At 40.8% G+C, this 27,730-nt stretch overlaps 1 protein-coding gene across 2 annotated transcripts; it reads right to left on the bottom strand.

The window, feature by feature from the left end:
• Positions 1-216: 216 nt before the first annotated feature.
• Positions 217-27,485, bottom strand: BMAL2 (basic helix-loop-helix ARNT like 2). Of its 2 annotated transcripts, XM_071551628.1 has the most exons (18): positions 27,289-27,485; positions 19,515-19,662; positions 18,282-18,317; positions 16,512-16,550; positions 14,387-14,544; positions 12,968-13,047; positions 12,556-12,648; positions 11,337-11,454; positions 10,465-10,608; positions 8,785-8,846; positions 8,606-8,688; positions 7,581-7,687; positions 7,290-7,440; positions 6,303-6,358; positions 5,441-5,549; positions 4,369-4,450; positions 3,095-3,203; positions 217-2,605 (listed from the first exon to the last, which is right to left on the bottom strand). In XM_071551628.1, exons 1-18 carry the CDS (start codon positions 27,338-27,340, stop codon positions 2,469-2,471), a joined length of 1,764 nt encoding a protein of 587 aa, XP_071407729.1. In that variant the 5' UTR covers positions 27,341-27,485; the 3' UTR covers positions 217-2,468. The 2 variants fall into 2 exon arrangements, with proteins under 2 accessions (XP_071407729.1, XP_071407728.1); XM_071551627.1 differs by having other exon boundaries at positions 8,606-8,846; positions 27,289-27,484.
• Positions 27,486-27,730: the final 245 nt, after the last annotated feature.

Genomic DNA, 27,730 nt, shown 5'->3' with positions numbered 1-27,730 from the left:
ACCTCCTCTCCAGAGACAGCCCAATTAAACTGCAATATCAGGGGGGTTAATACCTACAAAATGCACATTGGTTTGGATTACAAGGTTACCCTGGCTGGGGAGTATCAATTAGTTCCACCTCCCCATTCCTACTTCCAGAGAAGGAGCCTGGGATCTGAAAGTAGGAGCACTCAGTATTTAACTTCAGCATTGGATAGAATTGTTAGCAGACTAACAGCAGTGCATCAAAATAACATTTATTGACCTGATTGAACCACATCCTCCGATCACCTGCACCAAGAACAAACTGCCCATGTCTTACCAGGATTGTACAAACAGAAATAAGCACATCCTATCCCAACTGCATTCAAAAATATCTATTCATTTCACCATAAATATTTACAATATTTTCTCACAGAGGCTTCTGCAAGCCAGGAAAATTCACAAGTAGTAAAGGGAGAATCTAAGAAATGAATCCAGAACCACAATATTGATCATTGACTGCAAAAGAGAGTTACAGTTTTGTTTTTATTTTTTAGGGAAAGCAGGGAATCCAAAAATAATGGTTTGACTCTAGACACATATAAATCTTGTGAAAGAACTAATATGCTCCTTCAGTAACAACAGCTGCCCCATTTTCAAACTAATCCAGTTTAAAAAAACTATGTAAAGTCTATAATTTTAAGTTATTTATGTACTCACCTATTAACTACTGTATTTCTTGCTTTATTTAGAATTTATTTCTAGTATAGAAAAAATAAATGCATTTTACAATGGCACACCCTGAAATTCTTGTATTTCCTTTCTGCAAAGAGATTCCTCTCAATTCTTAGAAAGCTCCTGTTTATTTTATCTCACTTTGTCCAAAATTTGTTTTCTGTGAAAAAACAGAAAAGTTTACTTTGACAAAGCAAGAGAACTGATCATTTTGGCCCCAGGTCTGCAAAAAAAAAGTGGATTGCAGGAACTACAGACTTTAAAAAAAGAGAAATCAACCCAATAATCTGTCCTGGCAAATCTGGACGTGCCCAAAAGATTCCTGATGTGCAAAAGGAGCCATATCTATAAGATATAAAGCTGCTCTGTCCAAGCACAGGAGGCCAGTTCGAGCCCAAACCCAAGGCATGAGGACAGCAGTCCAAGTGTGACATCTAGTGTCTGCCACATCCATGTGCTTCCTAAAAAGCCCTGGAACAGGCTCCCTGCTATGGGAAACACCACAGAGCTCGTGGTAGTACCTATGTTTAAATGTCTCTCTTCAAAAGATGCACAGGTAGCAAATATCTTCAAATGCTTTCCTTTCATTACCTGAATTAAAAAAACCCAAGAAAACAGAAAAAAAATATATGCTTTTAGGATATATAATTGCTGCAAAAGTGTCTAAATCTTTAATAGCAGAGATAAAAAGACCCTCCTTACATATTAATGCTATATTGTTGTAATAAAACCTATAAAGTGCCATGTTCTTGAGTCCTTTGCTGTAACTGGGATCCAGGCCTTGCAAAAGCTGCTCCCCAGAGGCTAATCCTGCATAGCATTTTCTTACAGGCAGGGCTATATTACAGAGATTGTAAAAAGTCACAGACTCAAGCAATAGAAAATAGAGACTATAAAAAGAGGCTTTAGAATTTAACATTTTTTCACCAACAGTGCAAGTCTCATCCTGGAACCAAGACGGTCTATTAGTAAATAACCTGGGACAAGACCAAAGTGCTTATACTATTATTTTTCTCAGGTTCTCTGCACTGCCCCTCTAATAATACACTACAAATAATACAAAACAGTAATTAAGAGTTTGTTGCTCTTTTCTCATACCCTTTTGTGTACTGGGAAAATGCCTGTTTTTCCTCAAAACATTCTCACCTGTTTGTTCTGGTGATCCAATTCCAGTCCTTGCTCCCTGAACTGTATTTTTTATTTTCACTTCTGACTGCAAAAGTTGCACAGCTGAGAAGGGCAAGGAATGACAAACTGCATCATTTGAGAATTACAATACTTTGTTTTACAACTGTAGTGTGTGCAAATCATCATTTCAACGACATTTAATAGTCACAAATAGTCTCAAACCATGTCAGTACAGTAGGTTCTACAGAAGGTAACATGGATAACCAATATTCTACTGCTTGAAACAAAACCAATAAATAAAAGTTTTAAGTATTAAAACTAAGAAAAAGTATTCCTGTACATTGTACAGTACCTTTTGGTTAAAGCTTCTTAGCAAAAATATACTAATGTGTTCTAAGCATTCCAGTTAGAGATGGTTCAATATTAAAATTTCAAGGTTTCCCCATCATGAAAAAAAATATTGCATTTTTCCACAGGTGCAGCAGAGGTTGTGTCTCTGAACAAGGCTTCAGTCTTTAAAAATATATAGACAGCAAGTGTGAATCCAAAGGAAACATTAAAAAAACTACATAATACAGTACTGAGGATGTGTGGTTGTTGTGCATTCTGGGTTTTACATTCCTCCTCATCCCAAAAAAGCCACTCTAGAGAGCCCACTGGATGTCACTGAGGTCAGCTGGGTCCCCGAGGCCTCCATCGGCCTCCAGGTAATTCATGAGAGCTGTCATGGCAGTGTCATCATTCTCACAGATGGCATCGAAGTCCAGCTGGGAATTACCACCTACAGAAGGATTAAAACATCACCATAAGCAGCAGGAAGCACAAAGAACTCTCAAAACATAATTGTTTTTAAACAGCACCTAAATTGACCCCCTTTTAGTTTAAAATCAATTACCACTTCGAGGATGATGTTGGTTTTTTCTTTGTTTGGGGGGAAAGTTTCTAAGAGTTGAAATGCAGGATAAGCACAAACATTTTGTCTTTAATGTTAAACAGAATGGAATGGGATTCTCCTCTCCCAGGGATAGGGAATCCTGCATCCACATACCCAGACAGGGAATCCTGCATCCACATACCCAGACAGGGAATCCTGCATCCACATACCCAGACAGGGAATCCTGCATCCACATACCCAGACAGGGAATCCTGCATCCACATACCCAGACAGGGAATCCTGCATCCACATATCCAAACTGCTGCCTTATTAGAAACTTAACAAGGGGAAAGGAAAAAAAACTCCCAAAATATCCCCAAGAGAAATAAATCTTACTGAGGAGAGGCTCATTATTCGGAAATGGAATAGCACCCCTGGTTTGTTCTGAATCCTCCAGAACGTCTGTTTCTGAAGGACATAACTGGATCAGCTCCTTGTTTGGCACCTGAAAGAACAAAGTAGCAAAAAGGGCAGAATTAATCTCTGAATTTAGGCACAATTATTACATTCCAGAAACATTATAAATTGCTGTCAGATTTTTAAGAACTAAATAAAGTGAAAAATAGGCATCAACAGGCAGATACTCGGCATTAAAAAGTAACTTTTTTAGAAGTTCACATAGCACTGGACTTGGCTGAAATAAAAGGTGTGACCTGAGGCTCTAATTCAATATTCAGCAAAAAAAGTCAGCACAGGGTACTGGTAAATACTTTCTATGTCTGCCATAAATTAGAAAGTCCCAGTGGCATCAGGTTTGTCAATGTCAAAACATTCCAGATAAAAGATTAAACTTAAAGACCTTCATAACCATCATGTTCTGTACGGGTTAAACTGTGTGAATCATAGAAACAATTGAGATGAAAATCATCCTGACTCAAATATATCAGGAAAGAAATGATCTTTTTCCCCCCCCCCTATTTTTTAGCAGGAGAGTTTCCTGGATTGCCTGACCTGTGTGTGTTCTACCAGGAAATTAATAAAGTGTAAATGCTTTCCAAAAGTATTCTGGGAACAAATGGGATACAAAGCACAGAATAAACCTTCAATGAATACAATGCAATTATTTTTATTATGAGATGCTGCATGATCTGGAGAGTTCAGTATATATAAATCAAACCATTTGGCAGAAAAATCTGTGGCAACACAGGGGAGAACTGATCACAAAAAAAAAGGGAGGAAGCCAAAACAATCCCTAGTCCAGAACAGTGTTGTCAGGAAAGAGAAGTTGCAATGGGAAGATAAAACTGTCTTTAAATGGAAAGAAATGTATGGAAAAGTAAATGTTTACTCACACAGTGCCAGTAATATAACACACAATATATTTAGGTTAAAAATATGTTAATTATTCCACAGCTATGGTTAATAAGTACAATAAAGTTTTTGGTGCTACATGCACTGTAGATGAGCAGAAGAGCATGTTCTGTCAGTTTTTAGAAGACCACTGGAAAACCTTCAAAGTCACAATTTTAGGCATTTCTAAACAGTACAGATTTTTTTAAAGGGTATTCAAGAACATGAAGATTAAAGATAAAGCAAGAACTGATATTTAGGTTGTCAAAGTGAACAGGTGACTGTTCAGATTCAGCTTTTCACAGCAGTGCCATACTCACATCGCTGCAGTTCACAGTTAAAGCTGGTGACTTTCTCAGGAGATGGGATGGACTCAGCTCCCCTGAAGGTGAAGAATGCAACCTGAAATTGCACATGTTGAGCTGATTTACCAGGTCACATGAATCCAACACTGAAATACAGCCCCTGTGCTGCAGAGCCACCAGCTTTCCCCAGTGACAAACACTGGAAAGGTCATGTGAAACAATGATGTCTTAAATTCTAATTAACACTCAGGTAACTGATGAGATGCACCACCATCACCCTAAATTTGACCTTAACAAGGTGGCTGGACCTTCTAATGAAGCCTGAATTCCTGAAGGAGTTGGGACTGAAAACAGGTCTGCATTTAGGGACAACACAGGCTATCGAAGTGCCCCACTGGGAATTGTTTCAAGGAAAGTTTTCCTACCAGAAAAACAAGCACTACTCACAGACAACTCATTCTGCATTCCCAAGCAGTTTATCCACCCAATTCAACAGCATGTGGAGAAGCTGCATCACAGCAACCCCTTGGAAGTCAGTTAAATAATCCTTAAGGAAAAGGCTGGAGAAGGGACAAGTGATGTGGGGAGAGGCTGAGGGAGCTGGGGGTGTTTAGCCTGGAGAAGAGAAGGCTCAGAGGTGACCTCAGCACTGTCTGTAACTCCCTGAAGGGAAGTTCTGGCCAGGTGGGGGTTGGTCTCTTCTCCCAGGCACTCAGCAATAGGACAAGGGGGCACGATGGGCTCAAGCTCTGTCAGGGGAAATTGAAGCTGGAGATCAGAAACAACTTCTTTGCAGAGAGAGTGCTCAGGCATTGGAATGGGCTGCCCAGAGAGGGAGTGGATTCCCCATCCCTGGCGGTTTTTAAAGTGAGCTTGGCCGTGGCACTGAGTGCCATGATCTGGTAAAGGGACTGGAGTTGGCCCAAGGGTTGGACTTGATGATCTCGGAGGTCTTTTCCAACCCAATCCATTCTATGATTCTGTGATTTGACTCACTTAACACAATCAAAATGAATCTTGACATAACATATAAAGCTCTTCCTCACCTTTGCTTAAAAGCCCAATGATGCTGCTCAGCATTTCTTACCTCTGCAGCTCCAAGATTTCATTTGCAATTTCGGTTCCTATGCTTCCAGCACCAAGGACTGTTCCAGAGGACATTCCAGGTACACTCACTAAAGACTGTTTTACAGCATCTGGAGATTAAAAAAACCCCAAAACCTAAACAAAACCTTAAATCCACAGCAGTTTCATTGCACAGCAAGGATTCATTTCAACGCAGTTTTTGTTCCATTGCTCTTATTTTCAGAAATTAAAGTCTTTGAGACACTAATTCATGTTGTTAAGCCTCATTTGCAATGTAAAGACAAGAGAATAATATATGTGTGATGTTTGCTGCTCTCCGGTAGTGAAATTAACTTTAATCATTGCCACCTCCAGTCTCTCTCACAGACAATGCAAAGCACAAGAGGAAGAAAAACCCTTTTATTTCTCACTAACTGAAATCAGTCATTAAAAGAACATTTCAAAGCAAAAATAAAGACCTTAGAGCAAGATGATAAAACAGGACATAAAAAGCAGAATCTACAAACAGCACAAAAATATTAACAAAATATATATCTCTATCAATATTGCCATGTAGAATACATGTAAACTCAGAGAGCACAACTGCATTTCTTCAGAAAACTGGGCAAATTATGAATAGTCTGTGCCAGAAATATAATGTCTATCAAACAAAATCTTTGGTGTAACAGAGGCTGCTAGAAATTAAAAATAAGCTTCTGTTTCCAGTTCTGTGAATTAGGATGCCCTAGGCAGGTAGAAAGTGTCACCAGAATTAGCTTTATTAATCCTTGCACTCAGAGTAAAAAAAAAAACCCTGGAGTGAATAAATTTCAAATGAGTGATCAGGAGATGCACCTCTGATAACTGTAAGAAGCAACACTTGCCTTCTGCAGGCTGGGAACTGTAGAGAGCCTCCTCTTCAGCTGACTCCTTGTGACCTCTGAGATTGAAATACATTAAAAAAACAAACACACACACACGAAACCTCCAAACTTAAAAAATAAAAAATCGGCAATTTTTTCAAGGGCAAAATCCAGCAGATTTACATTTCATTTCAATAATACTTTACACAGAATAAAAATTGCCATCCTCAAACTGGTGAAAATGAGATATCCCTCAGGTTTTAATGTTCAATCCTTGCACTGTGTCTGGGTGAAATATTAATTCTCCAAATAAAGAAGGCCAGCAGGGGTGTCTGTGTTCCATGGCAAGGCTGCCAGGTTTAATTCTGTGAGGGACAACAGGTGAGCAGGAACAAGTCTGACTACTTGGTTTAAGGGAATTAAACCCTCTCTGTCCCACTCAGACCCTCAGTATCACTGGAACAATCCAAATTATTGCCCCATTGCATGGAGAATGAAAAAAGAATTAAAAATAGAAAAGAAGAATTAAACACATGGATTTACTGTCCCACAGGCATCTTCCTTGCAATCAGTCTGAGGAGTGTCTTTCTGTCCTGCCTTGCATTTCTACCATCTATCAATTATCCTTCTGCACCTTCTGACACCTGGTAGGTGGGGGAGCACTTAAAATTGGGTCAACTGCCACATGCAGGCTTGTAAAGCCAAGGAGGAAAAGCAGAATTAACTTGACATCTCCATTTATTCATAACTACTTTTCTGAAAAGATCCTTCCTTCCCTCCTCTAAGAAGAAATTGTTTCATTTCATTCTTTCCTACCAGGAAACAGCAGAGTTTTCAGAGTCAAATCCACAACTTGGGCTTGAAATAAAAATAGCTGGTAAAGGCCAAAAAATGTTTGTTCAAGTTGATCTTCTCCAGCCTTGTTCTGCTTCTTAAACAGGCTAATTCTGCTAATGCTAATTGTAATTAAGGCAAAAAATAATATGGAGATTTAAAGGAACTACTTACAGTACCACAGTGTTGTTTGATACAATGTACTCCAGCTCTTTGGTCCACGGATTCATGAAACTGAACCACTGACTCTTTAAAGTAACAAAAGTCCCATCTTTTGCTCTAAATTTGTAGGAATTTGTAAACACTTTTTCTTTATTCTGCAACACTGGATAAGAAAGGAAAGTTATAATCACCATATTTATGCTTAGAAAGGCAAAGGTAAGAAGCAAACCACTAGAAGGGAGACTCAGGACTTGGTGAACTTTCACAAAGAGTGTGTTTAATGATATTAATGATATTTTGTACCTTCTTTGTGTTTCTCAGCGAGGTGATTGTGGTCATCCTGGTGGCAGTATTCGTAACAAGAAGTTCCTAGAAGCTCTTGAGGCAGATACCCTAAGATTGCTGTTGCACTGAGAGAGACAAAAACATGAACCCCAGAGGGCAATTGCAAAGCTGTTTCCTTCAGTATCAGACAAAGCAGAAAGTTAATATTTAAAGAAACACTGTTAGTGTTTGGGAAAAGAAATAAAGCATTAGTGCAGCTCTAAGAGAACAATTATTCACTGCAAATTATCCATTTGCAATAAGGTGCAATTCAAAGACAAAAAAACCAGTGTTTAAACAAGCAAACCACGTGTTCACAAGAAGTACTGCTGATCATTAGGTCATAATTGGCCAGTCAGAGTATTGGTCACACTTATGGAGTCATTAAATAAACTCAGTAGTTGGGTTTTGCTCTGCCACTCGAAGGAATAGGCTTAAACTGGCACTTTCAGTTGAAAGGAAAGGTGACTGAAAGCAGTAAAGTCTCCAGTGGCAATAATGAAGTTCAAAATGCAAAGTGGTAACTTCGTCTCTACAACAAAGAAAAGTCTGGTTCAGAAAGTTCAAAAATAGGAACTCAGCTTTCATTTCTAATGAAATAATTTGGTACCTCACTCAGATATAGTGTATTTGTCCCAAATAGGAGGCCTTTGAGAGACAGTACCTTCTGGTTAAATGATTATTACTTCAGTCATAAGCAGGGCTATTAAGCTGTAACTTGAGATTTTCTTTATGAATAAATAAGTACATGAGTGCATTTTGTAACACATTTCTGTAGAACCATACCTGTCTATACATTAAGTTTTATGTTTGGCAAAAAAACAGAGCCCAAGCACTCACAGATTCAGACTGAACTAATTGCTGTGGACAGCAGGAAAAATTCTGAAAATATTTCAAAAATTCCAGTTAGAAATACGGATCTGCTCAAGAAATGAGAGTTCTGGCAGCATGTTTAATTAGTGGTGTCATTGTCACTTTCCCTTCACAAAGAACAAACCACTCACCGCTGATCTACGTAAACAAACTTCCCATCCATGGCAAACCGGGTAACAAATTCTGTTGCTTTGACTTTGATCTCTCCACTCTTCTGTGGAACAATATAAGGGTGTAACCTCCCAATTGCAACAAGACAGTTAAAGTTACTACTGTCCTTTTCTACATCATTTTCCTCTTCTGCTCCCACCTCATTAGGAGGCCAGTTCTTCAAGTACCCAGTGCAGTGAATGGTACAGTATTTTCTGTGATCTGAGAAAAAAAATGAAGTAAGAAGCAGTTATTGTTCAAAAAGTAAATGACTCTACATTTTTTACTCTACTGGCCACAAGACCAGCAGCTACATTTTATTCTCACCTACACCAGCTGTATAAGGCTACAGATAATTTTACAGAGTAATTTTAAATTAATTTTGTACTAATTAATTGTGGCTTACCTGGAGAGAGCTCTTCTAGCCCTATGTGGGATTCAGGAAGATAAGTTATAGGTGTTGCTGGTTCAAACACAGTAACAACAAAGCAAACCAACAGTCTGGTAACCCACAGATCACTTCATATGGTTTCATATGGATTATAAGTTAAAATTAACTGGAGATGCCACTCTGCAGCTTCCAAATCAATTTACCCTTTGGGACTCCAATGACCTTAACTTATGGTTACTGCAGTTGCTAAAAGAATCAGTTGGGAAAGCACAAAACAATCCAGTTCATTCTCTGTTTATCCTGGGCTTCTGAATTCCACCATTTTCTGGGAACACAAATATTTTCAGTGCCTTAAATTACAGTTTATTTGCCACCTACATAACACATAAACACCCTCATATGCATCAAGGCATGGAGATGATTTCATGTCCTACACTAACTGTCTTCCCAAAAAAATGCCAAAGCATTCCTGATATCTTTATGCTGAACATGATGCTTTCCATAGGTTTGATTTCCTCTCAACTAGGAAAAAAACATTTATCAGCTCAATGAGAAACTGAGTTTATCCTACTGTGACTTTGTCCCAGTCTCTCAGGTGCCTTCCCTCCAAACTGCTCCCTCAACAAACATTTATCCAAGTTAAACTCTTATCTCACCAAATTATTTGGCACACCAAGGGATATCAAATTCTCTTTTACTTACAATTATGGGCCTCTTAAAATTTACAGTTGTGTGGTGTATCTCAACAGTAACAGGTCACATTGAAAAACAGAAGTTGAAGGGTTTTTTCAGGATCAAACAATTTTAGCACACCTTTGCAAAAATCAATACTAAGGTTTTAAACAAAAGCTGGAAATTACATTTTAAAATGGAAATTTTCACTGAAAATTTGACAAGACTATTACTGCACAGGCATACTGAAATATAAACTAAATCAAAATTATTGGAAAAATGAATGGAATTACACTGATCAAATTAACTTTATTATGAAAAGGGGAAAAAAGGAAAACTCATACTTTCAAATACACACAACACAAAAAGTAAATCAGAAAAAAAAAGGTGGTTTACTTGCTTTTTTTCCTTCAAAATAGTAGAGTTTGCAGGCCTTATTCACTCAGTTACCTTCAAGACATAAGTTATTTAGTTTCATTCTTCTGATCTGCTCCAGTCCTTTCAAGTATTTCCCTGAGACTTCTAGAATGTGACCACAACAGACCACATGCTCCTAAACAGCCACTGTGCCTCGGGTTCCCTCCCTCCCTCTTTTCCAGGAGGGAACAGGGAGGAGAAGCAGCACCACCAGAGTGTTTTCCCACCTCCAGCACAGACTTACACTCCTCTACAGCCACACCAGGAGAGCTACAAGGGCCACGCTACTGGCTCGGAATTTAAACACCCCAAATTTCAAGCGAAAAACTTGAATCCACTTGATCTACAGTGTGTGAATACCTTTCTTCTTTGGGTTGGGCAAGCACTCCTTCTCTTCCTTCACTGCGGTCCTGCTGCACTTGATGCGACAGAAGAAGGAACGGCGAGCGCCGGAATTGAGTCGAGCTGGTCCAGCTTGGAAATCTGTGTGGACTTGCAAGCCAGCTTACAAAAATTCAGTAAAGCAGTTAAAAAAAAATCAAAGTCAAGCAGTAAAACTTCAGCAAAGATGGGCATTCTGCTAACTGTATTCAGTCCTTACAGTGAGTCAGTCTAACAGTTAAAATAGAGCAAATAAAACACGACTGTCCCACGGATTCCTAAATTAAAAACGAGCTCCCAAACTATTTTTAAACCCCTTCTGATATTTGGAATGGTATTTTAACAAACTTTCAACTTGTATCTGGCACAAGGGAGAACTGCAAAGATGCTTGTAAAAGCCAGCTATGAAATGGTCCTTAACAGTACTTAAAGTTTTCCATATTAGACACAACTGCAAACAGAAGAAGGTTTGGTTACATTGGGATTGACACTTGGCATTTTCAGAGCAGACAAGGATTCTTGATATTGGAGTATTTTATCCCATCAGGGCTTTTGTACTGACAAGACCTAGCAAATACAAGAAAAAAAAGTAGTATTCCTGGTAGGAAGAAGGTCAGACCACAGCTTGGTAGATGTTCAACAGTGCAAATTTCATTCTTATGATCTAAAATCAGTTTTTTCTGGGCTAGCTTTAAACTGCAAGTGCATTCTAAGCAGCAGACACACATTCAAAAGGCTCACAGAAATGGTACCTCAAGAATGACATAAAAACACAATAATATATCCTGGGTAATAAGTGGATTTACTGACATCTCCTTAGAAACAATCTGAGCACATTCAAAATGACTTACTTTTGCCATCCACGAGCTTCTCCCGAGGTGAGACATCTGATGAAGAAAGTTGCTCCTTAACTTTTGCAACATCTTTTGGATGCAAATAATCAAACAGACTTTGTCCAATTAAACTGGCCTATTAAAAAAAAAAGATGAGAACCACACCAGTTTGGAATACAACCCCACACACTACTTATCCCAGAAAAACAACTGTCAGTGTGGAAATTTTAAAAAAAAATTAAATCTGCTTTATGCTTGTTCCCTTGAGATGATTCATTTCATTTCTATTTAAAAAGATAGTTTTGCTTTTTTTAAAAAAAAGATAAAAATAAATCTATGGAACAGAGTCCAGATCAGTTATTCTTAAATTTATGAAGGAAACCCTCACATTTCCCCAGGAAACCCTCTCATTTCCCCAGGAAACCCTCTCATTTCCCCAGGAAACCCTCTCATTTCCCCAGGAAACCCTCTCATTTCCCCAGGAAACCCTCTCATTTCCCCAGGAAACCCTCTCATTTCCCCAGGAAACCCTCTCATTTATGAGAAAACCAAGGCAGCACAAATGGTTCTGAAGTCACACAAGTAGCCAGATGGCAGCACTAACTGTTTCAGCCTCTGCTTGTGAGGCAGAAGTCACAGATACATGAACTAATTAGCATGCCTTGATTACTGGTGGTAAATGCCCACGATGTTAAAGGTCAGCTGATCCTGGATACTTCTATTTTCCCTATTTTCCTTATTCCACAGGCTAAGCTGACTCCCATGCAGTTCCCTTCAGGCAGTTATTGTGGATGATGGGTTATGTAGCGCAGCCAAACATAGAGACATCACCAAGGAAAGCTTTAATTAACTTCCACTCCTCAACTACCAATTTTCCTTGGCCTAAAAAGCCCGAAAATCACTTCACTATGTAAAAGAAAATCTCTTGCACACAGAAATTAGGGCATCTTCCAATTATCCCTTCCTCTCAGACCAGCAGTTTTCTTAAAGATGAGGTAAAATCTGGGGCTGTTACTCAGGTCAGGAACACTGAGTGTACTTGCAAATATTTTATTACAGGGTATTCAGCCTTGCTTTGAGGAAGGTTAAGTCAAAGACATCCCAAGAAATTACACACAAGGACTAATTTAAATCAAAGAAACCTCAAGAAATTCTATACATAATGAAAATGTAAAATTTTTAAAATTTCTCAAAAGATGCAAGGTAAGAGCAAAGCAAGAAACCCAACTATAACCACCTGATCATAATTAAGTATTTTGCAAACGGATTCGGAGACGAACAGAATTTTCCCTCTGTTACATCCAACCACAAACAGGAATCCATCTGCAGCCTGAAAATATAAAGACACTGCCTTTAAAAACAAGCAGTTAAAATACACAAGGAATATTCACTACTGCAAGAAAGCACACTTCTAAAAATAAAATTAAATACAACAAAGGTGGAGGGAGACTATTCCCAAGGGTCTGGAGTGACAGGACAAGGGAATGGCTTCAAACTGACAGAGCAGGGTTAGATTGGATAATGGGAAGGAATTCTGCCCTGTGAGGGTGGGCAGGCCCTGGCACAGGTTGCTTGGGAGTCATTTACAGATCCTGGCAAAGTTTGTTACAGAAAAGTGACAATAATAAGGAGAGTTTGGTTCCCCTTACCCTCAGGATCAGCTGTCTGAGCTCATCATCCTTCAGAAAGGAGGGTTTGTACCTCACCTCTGAATAGGAGCTGCTGGAACCTGCAAAGGGGATTATTCACAGACAAAATGTCAGAAGTTAACTTTTACATTTACTTTTAACAGAGTTATACTTGTTACATATTTTATATTTTTCCTCTGTGACCACGACAGCTGAATAAAAACCATAATTATAATTTCTAGAACTTCTAAAAATAAAAAAAAAATCTCAAACATACCAGCACATAACTAATTTTTTCTTGCCCTTTACTCAGCACAAACCAAGGAAACATCTGTTCAGATATCATTAATATACCACTAGAGAAGGGGTATTATGAGACCTGAATTTTCTGGATATATTTCATAGGACTATTTCACAATCCTCAACATTTGCTGAGCCTGCATAGCTGCAATTTATCTATTGTCTTGTGGCATAAATAATGCTCCATTAGTACTATCCAGCCAACAATCCCAAAAACACATGTTGGTACTTAAATTGGATGTCTCAGTATATGTAGTGACACTCACTCACTGCACATTCTGTCCCAGCACCTACGGCACGTTATAAAAATAAGTAATTTTATCCATTACAAGCAATTCTATAATTTTTCTAGGTATTTTTTGAGGTAAGTAGCAGCTGAACTTTCCAGCAAATTTCATAATTCACTATAATTCCAGAGTATTACTGTCTCTAAAAGCATTTGTTCAGAAAATTATATATATGTATATACACATATATATACACATATATAACTGTGCTGGGTGAAGTCCAGTTAGCACAACCTATTGGGAAAATATAAATGTTTGAGCTGAAGATTTTTTGCAGATGCCTGTTGGAATTGCAAACCCCCAACATCCTGGGTGCTGCTGACAGACTATGCAATGTGCAACCTTCTTTAGGGAAGTTAAAACAAAAATCCCAAACCCCAGCAATAGGAAAAAGAGAGGAAAGAGTATTTCCTGGGTTGATCCTGACAGTAAATCCTTCCCTGAGATCCATGATTACTTTAACTTTGCCATCTGACTGAGGCTATCAGAAATTTATCACTCTTTTTCTTGGTAATCTCTAAGATGTGAGGGTTTTTAAGACTTTAATGTAATTCCAGACATCAACCATTTTGTTAAACTGTGTTTTGTCTTGCAACATTCCTTTGGACTCCTGTGCTTTTTAAACAGAATCAAAGAGTGACTGAACTACAAGAGAGAAAATATCAGACACTGAAGGGTGGATTTTTTTCTGCTATATTAAGCAAAAAGAAGAAATTAAGGTCTGGAAGCTACAATGAGGAACAGACTCAGAACTAAACACAGTAAGGGAATGTAAAATGAGTTACCCTTGATTTATTTAAGATCAGAGGAGATACACAGTGTTAGAACAAGGCCTGAGTTTCCCAAAGCCCACCTTTTAAAGCCTTTAGGTGCTGCACAGCCATCCTTAACACCGTGAGCTTGTCCAGCTTTCGGGCCATGGGGTTGCACTGAGGGATCATGGCAGACAATTCCTCAATCAGATTATTCATTTTGTCTCTCCTTCGTTTCTCTGTTTGACTGTGAGCCTCTCTAAGAAGGAAAAATATTTTTAAAAATAAATAAATAAATAGAACACCTGATTTTCCCCATAACATTCACCAGTTCAGTTTTGGGAATGGAACACACCACAGGTGGAACTGCACTGGAAGTTTGTCACTGGTACTGGATTCACTTGCACAAAGCTGAAATGGTCACAGGAATGATGGGGGAAAACTGAGGAAGAAAAGCATCTCAAGGAACAATTTGATTCCATGTGGCAGGAACATGATGCTATAAGACTCATTGAAGTTAAATTCTCCTTGTGGCCTTTGACTTCCAGGTGATTACTTGGACACTCTCCTGTACAGCAGAAAACTCTGGATGTCCTCAGGAATCACTGGAAGCCATCCCTGCTCCCTGGCCTTGTGATGGGATACTCATTCTGCTGTTTTCCTTTCCAAAAAGAATGTCACAGCACATGCTGAAGCACCTCTGACATCTGCTTTATGCCTGTGAGATGAGCAGTGTCTCCTTGTTAACTCATTACCTTAAAACCCCCTCAGAAACACCAAGATTTACCCACGGCACAACAACAAACACCACAATTACCTGGAATTCTAAGGGATGCAGTGGGAACTGAAAGAAAAAGCTACAACTCAAGTATCTCAGATAACTCTCCCTTTCCTGATAAGGTGAGAAAGAACAAAGCACAGTTTTAAAGACCGAGGTGTCTGTTATTTTTATTGCTTTTCCAAAAAATAAATGGCTCCAGCACACAACTAATTCCGGGTCATTCTGCCAAGCAATCTGCTTTTCTCTCACTAAAGCTTTGTCTTTTACATTTAATTGTATGAGTTCTGCTCAGCTTTAGAGGTTCACTCAGCCTCTTCCTTGTGTCAGGTAGGAACAATCAAGTCATATCCTCTGTGTCTCCTTGAACTGTGACCCTTGGGAAGAGGGACAGCAGCATTCCAGGAAAGGGAACAGCCTCCCACAGCTCTCAGGGTCAATGAGGAGTTATAAAAACTGAGGTGGATGCAGAAATTCAGGTGAGGACTCAAAAAGCCTTATGTTACATTCCCCAGATACAAAGGGGAAGGGAGAAAAGGAAGTTTTAGCTGGAGGAAAGAAACACTGGAAGGACACAACTGGTAAGAAGAGCTCCAAAGAGTCTTCTGTCTACCTTTTTTCCCTCCAACTAATGAACCAAAACTTAAGGAAAAAAAAATAAAGTACAACACAAAAGTCATTAAACACAATCTTTTATAAAAATCTGTGAAGAAAAAATCATTTTGGAGTTAAACAAAACTCTAAATATATCTTGGAACATTTTAGTTTCATTAATTTTGTTTAAATTACAGGAACACTTCATAATTATTAGTTAGCACACCATATGAATAATACTTCTGGCAGCACGATGAGTGGATTATGGATTTCTGCTTTGACATCTCTGCTCACAGGAAAAATGAGAAACACTCATTTTTAAATCAACTTTTTAGAACAGCTCTAGTTTTACCAAGTGGCTTGTCTGTGGCAGAAAATATTTGGCTGAATTGTGGCTGCATCTTACAAGTGAATTCCAACTGATGTGAATTCAAAGTTCAATGGTAAACCTGAAATATTGTTCAAAAAAACAAAAACTTGTTCCAGACCAGGAATTCTTAGTCATGCTGCAGCTGAATCCATTTCCATGTAGGATAAATTTTAAATACCTCCAGAAAAAACAATTCCCAAATTCACACAAATGAAGTATCAGCTCCTCCCTTTATATAAGATCTGAATGTACTGCATTTAATTGTCCCTTTTTTATTCTCATGCTTTTGCTAAACCACCTGAGATATTCTGCAGCAACTTTTATTAAGAGCAGTAGAAAACAAAAAAACCTTGAGAAGGCTCTAAAAATTCCAACACATTTGGCAGGGAAAAGGAAAAATACACTGTTGAACATTTGAGTTTTCACAGACTGTTGTGAATCCCAGTGTTTATCAGCAAAATGTATTTCTAGTGCAAATTAGTACCTGAAATCCTTTACTTTAACATGTTCTTCATCTTCACTCCTGGAAGAAACAAGATATAGAGTTTTACATTGCATATTTCATACTTAAACTTTAATACTTCTTTCCTCCCACAAATCTACTTTGCCTCTAGCAAAAGCAAACCCACAACAATTTCTAAATCAAAACTCATCCAGTGACACATAAGAGGAGGAAACCAATGCACAACTTCCACTGTTCAGAGTTGTCTGAACATATTATGGGGCTATTTTTAAACAGGAGAAAACAACATTATTGGAACATTCAGACAACTTCAGTCTAAGCTTGATTTTTTTTTTAATTTAAAATTTTACAACAGAGATCATTCTATCCATGTTGTTATTTCTCATATCTTACTGTCAGTGACAAAATAAGCAATCCTTGCCTAAATTACACTTTAAGAAGTATAAAATTTTCCCATGCCCTACACCAATGACTGGAAAGTCTACGTAATAAAACTGTAAGCAGTCACAGTGTCTGTATCACACTAAATACTGACAAATGAGTAGGTTGGACCCAGGTCACAGGACTCCCCTTCATTCTAACTGTTCCAATTTAGATGAGTTACCAACAACTAATACTTTTTCTACATTTTAAAAGAAATTTTACAGAATTATGCTCATACCACGATCTCCAACTGAATTTACATTGTCTGAGCATAGGAAAGGAGGTGGGGGGGGGGGGGGGGGGCAGACCAACTGCAATGAAGCACATGCCCTATTAATTAACTTTCCCTCTCCCTCAGGAGCTCCACTTGGGGAAAAACCTACACCAAATTTGCTGCCCAAGTGCTCAATCCCAGCCCTGCATGGATTTACAGCCTCTGTCCCAACAGCTGTGCTGTTACTGGGATAAAGAACTAAAGAACAGGCCCACTTTGAGGCATGGAGAGGGCAAACCACATCCTGGGATCACCAACCAGCACAGCCAGATGGTCCAAGAGGGGTTATCCTGCTGTGCTCAGCATTGGTGTGGCTTCCCTGGAATACTGTGTGGCCAAGGACTCCTGGCTCGTCTGCTTTGGAGAAAAGGAGGCTGAGGGGAATCCTCCTTCCTGAGAAGGGAAGTGCAGACAAAGGTGCCGAGCTCTTCTCCCTGGTATGGACATGTGGGATGGTTCAAAGCTGTCCCAGGGGACGTTTGGACTGAACACTAAGAGCATTTCTTTCCCAAGAGGGTGGTGAAACACAGGAACAGCATTCCTGGAAAGATGGAGGATGCCTTGGGCCTGGGAGTGTTTGAGAGGAGTTTGGACAATGCCCTTAACAACCAGCTTTAACTCCTGGCCAGCCCTGAAGTGCTCAGGCAGTTGGATTTGGATGGTTGTTGTTTCCAAATGAAATGGATTGGTTTGTGACCTTGTAACAACATTATTTTAACACAGTTCTATTTCAAAAAGCATTTGGAAAGGTTAAACCAAACCAACATTTACATGCACCAGTCCTAGAGGAATATCAGACCTTTCCTTCACCTCCCCAGTCTTCTGATTTAAGTGGTACTGGTCATCTGTTCCCATTTTTAACTTCCATACCAACAAGCCTGGTGAAGTTGGAAGCAGGAAGAAATGCCTTAGGAAGAAGTATGAGGAGCCCTTAACATTGGCTGGACCTCTCCATCCTGTTCCTCACCTTGTGCTGGGCAAAGCCCTGCCCTGGGATGTGTTTCCTTCAGGAACCACTCAGTTTATCAAGCCAGGAAAGTGTGACATGTTCATAAGCACTCAAAACACGAATGGGCTCATTTATAACAAAGTACCTTTTCTGAGGATCACCATCAACTTCCACCGTGTCCCTGCAGAAACAGGTAAGAAAGTGAGCAAAATGTAGCTTGAAGCACAACAAGATGACTTGACACACCCAAGAGAAGCAAAGCCACTGAAAACTTTTAGTGGAAATCCCACTTAATAAGTTCGTTTCAGCAAGAACATTAGTTTTTATAACCTAATTACTACCAATGAACCAGCACTTTTACTGAACAGGTAAAAATCAATGAGTGCTACTGAAAAAGGATGGAGACTTGTTTTTTCTTTTCCAGAAACTAATGCATTGCTGGAGTTTTCAGTGATCTACAAGACACACTTGAATCTCTAAGCTGACAATTACATCAACAGTGTGGCTACATTCTGTAGATCAGTGGAATATATTTGGAAGGAGCAGGGATTAAAGAGAATTGCTTTAACAATGACAAATACATGGAAATTTCCCACCCCTCACCTTTAAAAAATGGGGTTTTCACACTACTTTGAGATATCTAATGCAGAACACCTGCAGGCTGTGCCCCTTAGTTCTGATTAACACAGCCTTGAGCAGATCACTGTTTTTGGTTCACTGGCATCTCTTTGGCAGCCACCAATCAGGAGAAAACAGTGTCACCTCAGGAGTCAACTGTGACCTACTTGAAAAGCCTGAGGACAACCATAGGACAGGCCCCATTTTTAGGTCCCAACTCTGTCTCCACCTTTAAGACAGTGCCTGCTCTGATCACTGATCATCAACAATCTTGTTTCATGCTTGAAAGTGAAATTCCAGTGTGCACTTGGGAGATTCCAAGTAATTTACTAATTTGCCTTTATTGACATGCAAAGCAAGGTTATAAAAAAAGGGGGAAAAGACAAAAACAAGGTTTGATTGAAATTTCACCATTGCAGACACATATCAGGAAAAAATTCTTTGCAGAGAGAGTGCTCAGGCATTGGAATGGGCTGCCCAGAGAGGGAGTGGATTCCCCATTCCTGGAGGTTTTTACACTGAGCTTGGCCGTGGCACTGAGTGCCATGATCTGGTAAAGGGACTGGAGTTGGCCCAAGGGTTGGACTTGACGATCTCGGAGGTCTTTTCCAACCCAATCCATTCTATGATTATCCAGACACTTCAGGCCAGGATATGGCATTCCAGAATCCTGGTTTTAATAACAGGGGCTGTCAAAGAATGGACTTGGAAGGAATTGTAGAGATTAAAGTTGAGACACACGCAGAGTGGATTTACTTACTGGTTATCAGAGTCACTTCCCTTGCGCTTCCTCGGAATCTCAGGCACTGGAGGGTTGAAAGCAGAGGTGGTGGCAGGCTTGGCTGTGGGATTCATGAGGCTGGACACTTCAGAGGCAGCACAGGGGCTCCCATCGACTGGGAAACTCTCTGGAATGGGAATAAAACTCAGTGTCCAGGAGAGCTGCATCAGCCTGGGGCCAGTGGGATCCTCAGCTGGCACAAAAACGGGCTCTGTGTGTGGTTTCCAGGCCTCTGACACGAAAACAAAAGGCTTGCACTGCCCAAGCTCAGCACAGCAAAGAGGACACTGTCCTCCCACAGCACTGGGCCATCTCACCAACCCCAGCAACACACCAGAGCAACATAAATCACAGACAGAAATCCCTGCTGCACAATCACACATGGGGTATTAGCTACCAAAGCAAAATACTGTGGCTCAAACTAGATTAAAACTAAAAAAAAATACAGTGGACTGCGTTTTTTAAGACAAGTTGGATATAAAAAAAACCAACCAAGGTGTGCTGTATTTCTGATATAAAATACACAATTATAAATTACATTTGCCATGTAAGTCGGAAGAGCCTTGAAATCTTATCACGTTCCCTTCACAACTCTCCTCTCAAGGAAAATTGCTTTGTTTCTGGGAAGGACAGAAGGGAAGTCCAAAGCCAAAAGAATCCCAGCGACCTACTGGGAAAGGAAAACAGCCTCAAGGAACTTACGCACTTGTACACTGTTTATGTCAACACAGAGGTGGCACAAAGAATCACCCAGCTGATGTTTGGGTAAAGAATCAGAATTAACTCTGTTTCAGCAAATGTAGGAACTCCTTTAGGCTTCACATGCTCCTGAGGACAGATGAGAGACACAGAAAGCTCCCCTAAGGAAGGGAAAACCTAATTTAGCAGGGGGCAAAGCCAAGGGGAGTACTCCAAAAATTCATCAGAAATTAAAAATAGATGTTTTCTTGTGAGCTTCCCCTTTTTTTTTTAGTGCCTGTGCTGTCTGTAAATGACAGATAAAGATGTGCAAGAAGAATGATACAAAGCACACTGCATTTTTTCCATCTTGGGTGTAAACACATCTTACACCATAAAAATGACCTTCTAGGTTTTCATTTGCTGTTGGAATAGGAGTCTGGAGAGTTAAATGAATATAGGCTAATACTCAAACAACAGCTTGCCTGGTCTTCCACTAATCCTCTCTCTATCAAGTCAGACGATACAAAGTCAGTCCCTGTTTTATTTTAGAAAGCTCTTTAACTCATTAAGTCACACAGGAAGTTTCAAAAAAAGAGGTGGAAACTCAAAGAATCAATAAATACTTGACAAATAAGTAACAGCCTTTTGGCATCCGCAACAGAAGGAAAACTTGGTTACTTCAAATACACATCACATTCAATTTGGGGAGGTTAAAAAGATATTAAAAGAAATGGCATGATAAATACTACAAATGGCAGATGTTTGAAATATTTTTATGATTAAAATGAGAGACTATTAGGAAGAGAAGGTTATATTTCTGTTATTAACACAATTACAAAACAAAAACCATCAATGATTCCACAGGAACTGTTTATTTAAAAGGAGCATTTTTAATTCACTCAGGCCACAGCATCCTGTAATTACTAGATTAAGCTACTGAAGTATAATCTTACTTGATGAATATTCATAAAAGACTCCTTACTAAGCAGCAACCTACATGATTCCAAGTCAGGAATGCCTTTGGCACAACAGATCCTTCCATCCTGGAGCACAGCAGGCTGGCCCAGACCCACTGACCTAAATCCTGCTGTGCACACAGATGGCCAACCTGCTTTCTGAGCCACTGCTGCCCTGCAGAGCAGCCAAATCCACTGCCCCTTTTGCAGCTTCCCCACTTTATCCATCCCATTATCAAAGTCACTGTCAGCTTTTCCTCATGCCCACCCGAGCAACACATTCTGAATGCTGCATTTATCTCCTGTACGTGTCCTAAAAATACCCTTGTTATTTTTAACAGAGGAAACAAAACAGGTTTAGATTATCCACAGCAATGACTTATTAAGAACATTTACACTACAATTATTAGGTGAAAAATTGAAACCTAAATACTACCCCTGTGACAAATTAAGCACCTGTAAGATGGGTGGTTGATCCTGGACAAAAAAACAATGTAAAGACTCCACAGTGATCCCTGACATGCCCAGCATGCAGCATATATTCTTTATAGATATACTTTAAGATTGTCAAAAAACCCAAATCAAACCCCTCAAAAATAAACAATGCAAAGCAAGACTAATAGAGAAATAAATTCAAATTTTCAGAGCTACCAAGCATAGTAGAAAAGTAGCTATGTGGAATTTAAGAGACAAAGGAAAATCTTTTTAATACATACCGCTCACTGAGCAAGAAGTGAGCAGAAACAGCTCCTAAAGCCAAGTCAGCTCTGAGAAGTCAGTAAAGGTGATTTGAAATAATCTCTGAGGGCTCTCTAATAGCTCTCATTTTAACACCAGGTGATTCCAAGGTGCTCCCTCTCCCTGGGGAGTGTCAGCCTCGTGGAGTCCAGGATGGAAGATTTCTCCAGCTCTAGCACTTTGGGAGATTATTTTCCTGTAAGATCATTTTTAACTACTAGAAACAGTTTAATTCAACTAGAGATGCTTCCTTTTATCACCCCAAAGGCTGTAACTTTCACCAGGCTGGTTTACAAGCCAAATAAAATTCCAGCTGAGAAATGAGAGTTTTATTACTGTTCATTTCATTGTTAATGCCCCTGGCAACTGAATTTTAATGGCAAGTCAATAGTTCCTCAAATACAAGCCTGTTGTGATCTGTTTGGCTCTCAGCATTAAGCACATGTGCTTATCTGTATTAAAAATAAAAATATTTCAAAAGCACGTTGGACACATCAGGGGTGTGATATAAAGACACACAAACCAACATATTCCTGAGTTCAGCAAAGGTTCTGTGTCAATCCCATTCAATGCATTAAAGAAAAAAGGCTTGGGAGACTCTCTATTTTTCCAATTACAAGAAATAACATTTCCTAATCACGTGCCACATTCCTGAACTGTTTGCTCCACCAGCAGCTCTCAGGTTTTCAGTTCCCAAGCAAACACAACCCAACAGAAAATGCTCATGGCCCAACTCCACCAGCCACAGAAGGGGAGATCCATCCCAACAACTAACCATGTCCACAGCCAAAGTGGCCACTCCAGGCCCTCCCGGAGGGAACACATTTCCAGGGTGATTCATCTCTACCCAAAATAGACTCCTGCAGTTGTCTAGAAGAAATACAACAGTTTTTGGGTGATTCATCTCCATCTAAAATAGATTCCTACAGCTGCTTCGATGAGATGCTGCCCAAGAGTATCCACCTCTAGTCAGGGATTACACCAAGACCAAGGCAACCAGCTCAGGCTTGGATATGGACTCTGCAGACACCAAAGAGAAGTGAGATAAATCCCACCCAAAGTGGCCACTAGACTATCATGCAGCTCTTAAAATACAACAGCCACAGGCAGCACCTGTTTCTACCACATGCAACAAGATCAAGCCCAAGACAGCCTTTCAAAATTAGTGCCCTAATTAAGCACTATCACCTCATGACCCACTCACCCCTCCATGCAAGGACACCTTCTCTTCCTCACAGGCTTTCTTAAATTATTGCACTAAAATTATTATTTAGCACTAAAACATTATTTTGACTTTTTAGAATCATCAAAAGGAAGGCATACAAGACACACACATGCACTCTAAAAATTAGCAGGATACAAGCCAAGTATATATTAATAAATTAATACAAAGCTGTCAGTCAACCCTCATTCAGTGAGAATAAGAAACAGCATCCAAATCCAGCTATCAGGACATTACAGTGAAGAGGGCTTGGAATAAAATGCCAGTGAATAAGTACATTTATAAAACTTAGGGTGACACCCTTGGCAGTCTGGGAATAAATGAGACTTGGAGAAATGTGGCAGCCTAAATTAACACTGTGGTAACACTGGCACAACCTCTCCAAGAATAAAGAACTTCCCATCCAGCTTCCTATTCTGAAATTCTTTCTGGCAGAAGAAAAGGAGAAGAAAGAACCTGCTTGGAATGGAAATGTCTAAGATCATGGATGTCACAACCTATTAAAATGTGGATTTTCCAAAGGTATTTTCCTGGTACGTGCAAGAACCTTGAGCTGGAAATTTAAGTTGTGAGAAGTTTAAAGAACTCAAATGCTGCTGGAAGTGCCTGTGAAGTGGCACATGAGGGTTCTGCAGTGTAAGTACACGAGTTATAAAAACTGAAACGCACTCCCAGGGCTGTGTGTGCAGAGGTAAATCTGTGGCAGAACAGCAGCAGGTCAGGGGGAAGCAGCTGGTGCAGAAGCCCCTGTTTCTAATTTGAAAGCAGTTCAGGGAGCTCAGGCTAAATCACATTTCCTCTGGTTCACTGGGCCAAAGATCCTCACAGTGCCCGTGTGTTAAAGCTGCCTGAGCAGGCCCTGGGTCAGTCCCTGGAGATGTGGAGCAGCACTGACTTTGCTGTCGAACAATTCTGTGCTGGTTTGTCCCACCAGGAGCCAAGTTCAGAAACACCAGAACTGCCCTGCACACCAAACCAGGCAGAGTAAGTGGGGCTGAGGGGATTCAGTTCACACCCACCACATCTGCTACACTGAGGTGCTTCCCAAACCTTTCTAAACTGAAGATGTCAAGTTGGATTATCAAGTTCTGTCAGAATTATCAAGTTCTGTCATAATGAACAAGCTATTATTTTTATTTTAAATATAAGATTGAGGGTTTGAGCAGCTCTGCTGGGAGGAAAGGCTGGGAGAGTTGGGATTGTTCAGCTGGAGAAGAGAAGGCTTTGGGGTGACCTGAAGGGAGCCCACAGAGAAGGCGGAGAGAGACTATTTCCAAGGGCCTGGAGTGACAGGACAGGGGGAATGGCTTCAGACTGACAGAGAGCAGGGTTCGATTGGATATTAGGGAGAAATTCTTCCCTGTGAGGGTGGGCAGGCCCTGGCACAGGTTGGGCAGAGAAGCTGTGGCTGCCCCATCCCTGGGAGTGTCCAAGGCCAGGCTGGATGGGGCTCTGAGCAACCTGGGCTGGTGGGAGGTTTCCCTGCCCATGGCAGGGGGTGGAACAACATGATCTTTAATGTCCCTTCCAGCATTCTGGGATCCTGTGCCTCTGGTGACCTGAGCAGTCACGGATATTCCATCTATACCTGCAGCACACACAGGGAGCAGCTGCTGAGTCAAGTAACTGTGTCATGTGAATTGCCTTATTTTACTATGGAGTTATTTTTATAAAATTGTTTTAATGAACTCTTACTGCACATTTTAGTTAGAAATCTGCACTTACAGCCTCCATACACACAGAATTGCACGAGAAAGGAAGTTACAGGTGCTGTGATAGCACTTTACAGGCCCTGCAGGTCTGAGCTGCAGTATAAAACAAACAGCCTTATTTCCCAAACAGGGCTGAGAGTCGTATTTAAAACTAATTTTTAATTAATTATTTATTTTATACCTTTAAAATAGGTCATGAAAACCATCTTCGGACTGGTTACAGCAAGATCGTTGCCCACAGTATCTCACATTGAAACAATTTCAACTGGGGCAACAATTTTCACCAAGGATCCGAAAACAGTAGAAATGCACAGTCTAAAGCAGTTTATTCCTCCCCAAATTTTATAGGCATGTGTAATGCAGGAAGAGGATACAGGGAATTCAGAATCCTGATCTTATGAACAACACTATGAAGTGAATAAACTGCATTAACTACATTAAATACATTAACTTAAAAAACACTGGATTGTTTTTAATATCAGAAAATGAAGCAAGGAAAAATATCCTAAATTATAGACATTTAAATAAAACAACAATAGAGACAACTGATTACTCTCTGCTTCTATTTTTACAAATCTTCACCGCTCAGAAGAGAATTAGTCAAGAATAACAACCTACCCAATAAATAACACATTTACTTCATAGATTTCAAGCACCAAATATTTGGCCAAACCTCTTAGTGTGTTAAAAAGTATAACAAGACAGTAACCAGGTAGTAAAGAGATACTGCCCAAGCCCTTGAAAGGGTTCTCTGCTTTCCCAGGCACTTTCAGCTTCACACCAGGTAAAAACCACTGATAAAAATCAAGAGTCTCCTATGTCATAGCTTGTTACTGAAAAAAAACAACAAACCACAAACCCTCTCCAATCACACACTCCTAAAGGAATGGTGGGTGGCTGTTTCCTTGCAAGTTTTGGAATCATGAAAATGTCCAGTTTAGAGTTTTGTTTTTCATAATGTGCAAAAGTACCAACAATAACATGTACACTTAAGTGAAAAAAAAACACTATTAAACAGCTCACCTTAGTGTGGGCCTATTCCACAAACAATTTATCTTAAAAACAAACAAACCCCAAACTTGTTTCTTCAAATCCACTAAAAGAACAGGTATGAACATAGGTAGGTAAAGCAAGCAAGGACTGGGGGGGGTTATTTCACAATATAACATTAATTTCCCAAATCCATTTGTAAATGGAAATGTACCAGTAATTCGGGCTTTGTTTTGTTTATTTGCTTTCCTCACAGTACGTGCGCAATATAAACAATAAACCCCTTGTTTTAAGCACTTCGCCAGACTGCCAAAACACTACAAAAAACCTCCACCCCACCTGGGTTTTCAAACACATTATTTGTCACAAAATTTGACACCAGTGTTTAAACAACCAAGCAGCAGAGACAGAAACACATCACCTATTTGAGACAAGCAGGATTCCCATGTAAATTAAAACACACATAACCCAGCAGATGTTTAAGAAACAATTCAGCCTGGAAGAGCTTGTCCTAACTAAACAGAACTGCAACGATGGCTTAAGAGGGAGTGGTTCGCTCCTGTTTCTCCAAACACTCCTTTCTCCTCCAAGAGGGGAAGCAGCGAATCTTTTCCAATCAGGAGGAGCAGCTGCTGGTGGTTTACAACCAGCCCGGGCTTAGTACCAGAAACTTATGACTGAGAACAGGGAAGGAACAGCAAAGCCTGGTCACCCTACAAGCGTGGGAACACACACACAGAAACCAGGGTCACTACACCTACAATACTAAACATATTTACCTACAAAATAAATTTAAAAATCATACTGGAGTATTAGGAATGCGAGGCTAAGTGTATTATCAGAAATTATGACCTACAGAGTTAACAGAAAGAAAAACAGAGAGGTTTTTAGTGCACATCCCATGGGGGTGATGGCAATGACCAGCACTGAGTGACCATCACCCAGGTGGGTGACAGGGGATGGTGCCAGGGGACGGTGCCAGGCTCTTCCCAGCCTTGCCCAGCCATAGGGCGAGGAGAAATGGCCATAAACTAAACCACAAGAAGTTCCACCTCAGCGTGAGGAAGAAATTTTCCTGGAGGTGGCGGAGCCCTGGAACAGCTGCCCGGGGAGGGTGCGGAGTCTCCCTCTCAGGACACCTTCCAAACAACCCACCTGGAAGTGTTCATGTCACCCGGACTGGATGGGCTCCCGGGGTGCCTTCCAAGCCTGTTCCCGGGATTCCTCCGCGGGCTGAGAGAACCCACAGAACCTGGGACCGAACAACCCACCCGGGCGGGGACCGAACAACCCACCCGGGCGGGCCCCAGAGAGCCCACGGGCAGCGCCGGCGCCACATCGCCGAGCCGGGCGGGCAGACACACAGAGAGACAGAGAGACAGAGAGACAGAGAGACAGACAGACAGACAGACAGACACCGCAGAAGGGGCTCCCCCAGCCCGCCCCACTCGCACCTTCCTCCGCCCGCCGCTCCTCCTCGGCGCTCCCCGCTCCGGCCTCGGCCATGGCGGGCGCCGCTCCACAGCGCCCCCGGCACCGCCGGCATGCGGGGGGTGAGCCGAGGTGAGCCGGGGCGGGGCCGCGGGGCCCGGGGAGGGCCCGGGAGAGGGATCAGGAGCGGCCCCGGGGCGGGAGCGGGATGAGGGGCGGCCCCTCCGGCCCCGCCCGCCATGATCTCTCGCGAGAGCGGGAAGGGAGCGCTGTGAGGGGGTAGATGGCTGTGAGGGGGTGGATGGGTCTGAGGGGGTGGATGGGTCTGAGGGGGTGGATGGGTCTGAGGGGGTGGATGGGTCTGAGGGGATGGATGGGTCTGAGGGGATGGCTGTGAGGGGATGGGTCTGAGGGGATGGGTCTGAGGGGATGGATGGCTTTGAGGGGATGGCTGTGTGGGGATGG

Source organism: Pithys albifrons, chromosome 3 (genome assembly GCF_047495875.1).
Source record: "Pithys albifrons albifrons isolate INPA30051 chromosome 3, PitAlb_v1, whole genome shotgun sequence".
In the NCBI taxonomy this organism is placed as follows: Eukaryota; Metazoa; Chordata; class Aves; order Passeriformes; family Thamnophilidae; genus Pithys; species Pithys albifrons.
Note: the sequence above shows the minus strand (reverse complement) of the source record. Positions and strands in the feature narration are given on the sequence as shown.

Excerpts from the sequence above, each read along its gene's own strand:
- BMAL2 (XM_071551627.1), bottom strand. The coding sequence starts at position 27,340 with ATGGCCGAGGCCGGAGCGGGGAGCGCCGAGGAGGAGCGGCGGGCGGAG. Across the intron at positions 16,551-18,281 it reads GATGGTGATCCTCAGAAAAG|GAGTGAAGATGAAGAACATG; the intron begins GTACTTTGTTAT and ends TGTTTCTTCCAG. Across the intron at positions 6,359-7,289 it reads TCAAACAACACTGTGGTACT|AGGTCACAAGGAGTCAGCTG; the intron begins GTAAGTAGTTCC and ends TTTCAATCTCAG.